At 47.8% G+C, this 1,948-nt stretch overlaps 1 protein-coding gene across 1 annotated transcript; it reads right to left on the reverse strand.

Moving 5' to 3' along the window:
• Window positions 1-532: 532 nt before the first annotated feature.
• On the reverse strand, window positions 533-1,471 carry LOC120864170 (olfactory receptor 10H4-like). The gene has a single exon (XM_040241022.1). It carries the CDS (start codon window positions 1,379-1,381, stop codon window positions 533-535), a length of 849 nt encoding a protein of 282 aa, XP_040096956.1. The 5' UTR covers window positions 1,382-1,471.
• Window positions 1,472-1,948: the final 477 nt, after the last annotated feature.

Below are 1,948 nucleotides of genomic sequence, written 5' to 3' on the forward strand. Positions count from 1 at the left end.
AAAAAATGGTACAGATGAAACTATTTTCAGGGCAGAAATAGAGACACAGACATAGAGAACTGACATGTGGGCATAGTTGGGGGGAGGGGGGATTGGGATGAAATGGGAGATTAGGATTGACATATATATACTATCATGTGTATAATAGTTGAGTAGTGGGAACCTGCTGTTATAGCATAGGGAGCTCAGCTGGGTGCTCCATGATAACCCAGAGAGGTAGGGAGTGGGTGGAGTGGGTGGGGCAGAAGTTCAAAAGGAAGGGATATATGTATGCATACAGTTGATTTGTTTTGTTATAAAGCATAAACTAACACAACATTGTAAAGCCATTATACTCCAGTTTAAAAAAAGAGATTGTGATAATAGAGTCTATGGCAGAAGGGGGAAAATTGGAGAAAAACTAATAGCTAGTGTGCATCCAACTCCTATGGAGTGTGGGTATTTTACAAATCTGAATCACTGCAGAGTTCTATAGAGATAGAAATTATTAAACCCAAACCATCTGTCACCTTCCATACCACCAAACTGGCCATCAGGAGCTTAGGGGATGGAAAGTTCTGCGGAAGCTTCTCTGTATGGCATTCTTCAGCTCCTTATTCCTGAGGCTGAAAATGATGGGGCTAAGAAAGGGGGTGAAGACTGTGTATGTGGTGGCCAGCAGAGTGTTACTTTCCATAGAATGAGGGCCTTTGGGTTTGAGGTAGATGAGGGAGGCAAAACCGTAGTGCACGACCACTATGGTGAGGTGGGAGACACAGGTGGAGAAGGTCTTGTGCCGGCCCTCAGTGGAGGGGATCCTCAGGATGGCAGCCACGATGAAGACATAGGAAAGGACGATGAAGAACAAGCACCCCATCAGGGCTGTGACACAGACTAGGATCACACCCATGGTGACAGAGGCTGTCTCCTTTCCACAGGCCAACTTCAAGAGGGAAAGCACATGGCAGACAAAATGGTGTATCTCCTTAGACCCACAGAAGGTGAGATGAAAAACTATCAATGTCAACATCATCCCCATGACTGAGCCACCAGCCCAGCAACAGGACACAAGACAGGCACAGTCACGGGTGCTCATGAGCACGTTGTAGCGCAGGGGGTGGCAGATGGCCACGTAGCGGTCGTAGCCCATGATCATGAGCAGGAAGGAGTGGGTGAAGCCAAACGTGAAGGAGAAGAACATCTGGCTGGCACAGGCCACAAAGGTGATGGAGCGGTGGGTGGAGAGCATGTCCGCCAGCATGCGAGGGGTGACCGCAACAGTGAACAGGATCTCGGAGATGGAGAGGGAGCAGAGGAAGAGGTACATGGGGGTGTGGAGGCTGTGCTCCCTCCAGATGGTGCCCATGATGAGCAGGTTCCCCAGCAGCGTGAACAGGTACATCAGCAGGTACAGCAGGAAGAAGGTGGGCAGGAGCTGCTGAGGGAAGTGGGAGAAGCCGATGAGGATGAATTCAGACACTGTGCTGTAGTTCTGAGCAGACGAGGATGCTGCATCTGAGACCAGAAACAAGATGAAGGCCCAGTGGTTAAAAAAGAGGTTCTAACATAGGTTAAATGGCAATCAAAGACATGTATACTAGTCTCACAATCTTCATCAGTGAGATGTAGTAAATCATAATAGTACTTTGTGCTCATGCTCATGGTCAGTCGCTCAGTCATGTCCGACTCTTTGTGACCCCATCGACTGTAGCCTGCCAGACTCCTCTGTCCATGGGATTTCCCAGGAAGAATATTGGAGCAGGTTGCCATTTTCTCCTCCAGAGGATCTTTCTGACCCAGGGATGGAACCCATGTCTCCTGCATTGGCACGCAGATTGTTTACCACTGAGCCACCTGGGAGCCCATAATACTTAACCATTTATTAATGTGAAATTGATAAACTAACATCAGCTCCTTAAGTGCTTAAGATATTGTTTGGCTACTGGGTGTTTTTTTTTTTTTCATTAAC

The sequence above is a fragment of the Oryx dammah genome, unplaced genomic scaffold (assembly GCF_014754425.2).
Source record: "Oryx dammah isolate SB20612 unplaced genomic scaffold, SCBI_Odam_1.1 HiC_scaffold_5, whole genome shotgun sequence".
Lineage (NCBI taxonomy): Eukaryota > Metazoa > Chordata > Mammalia > Artiodactyla > Bovidae > Oryx > Oryx dammah.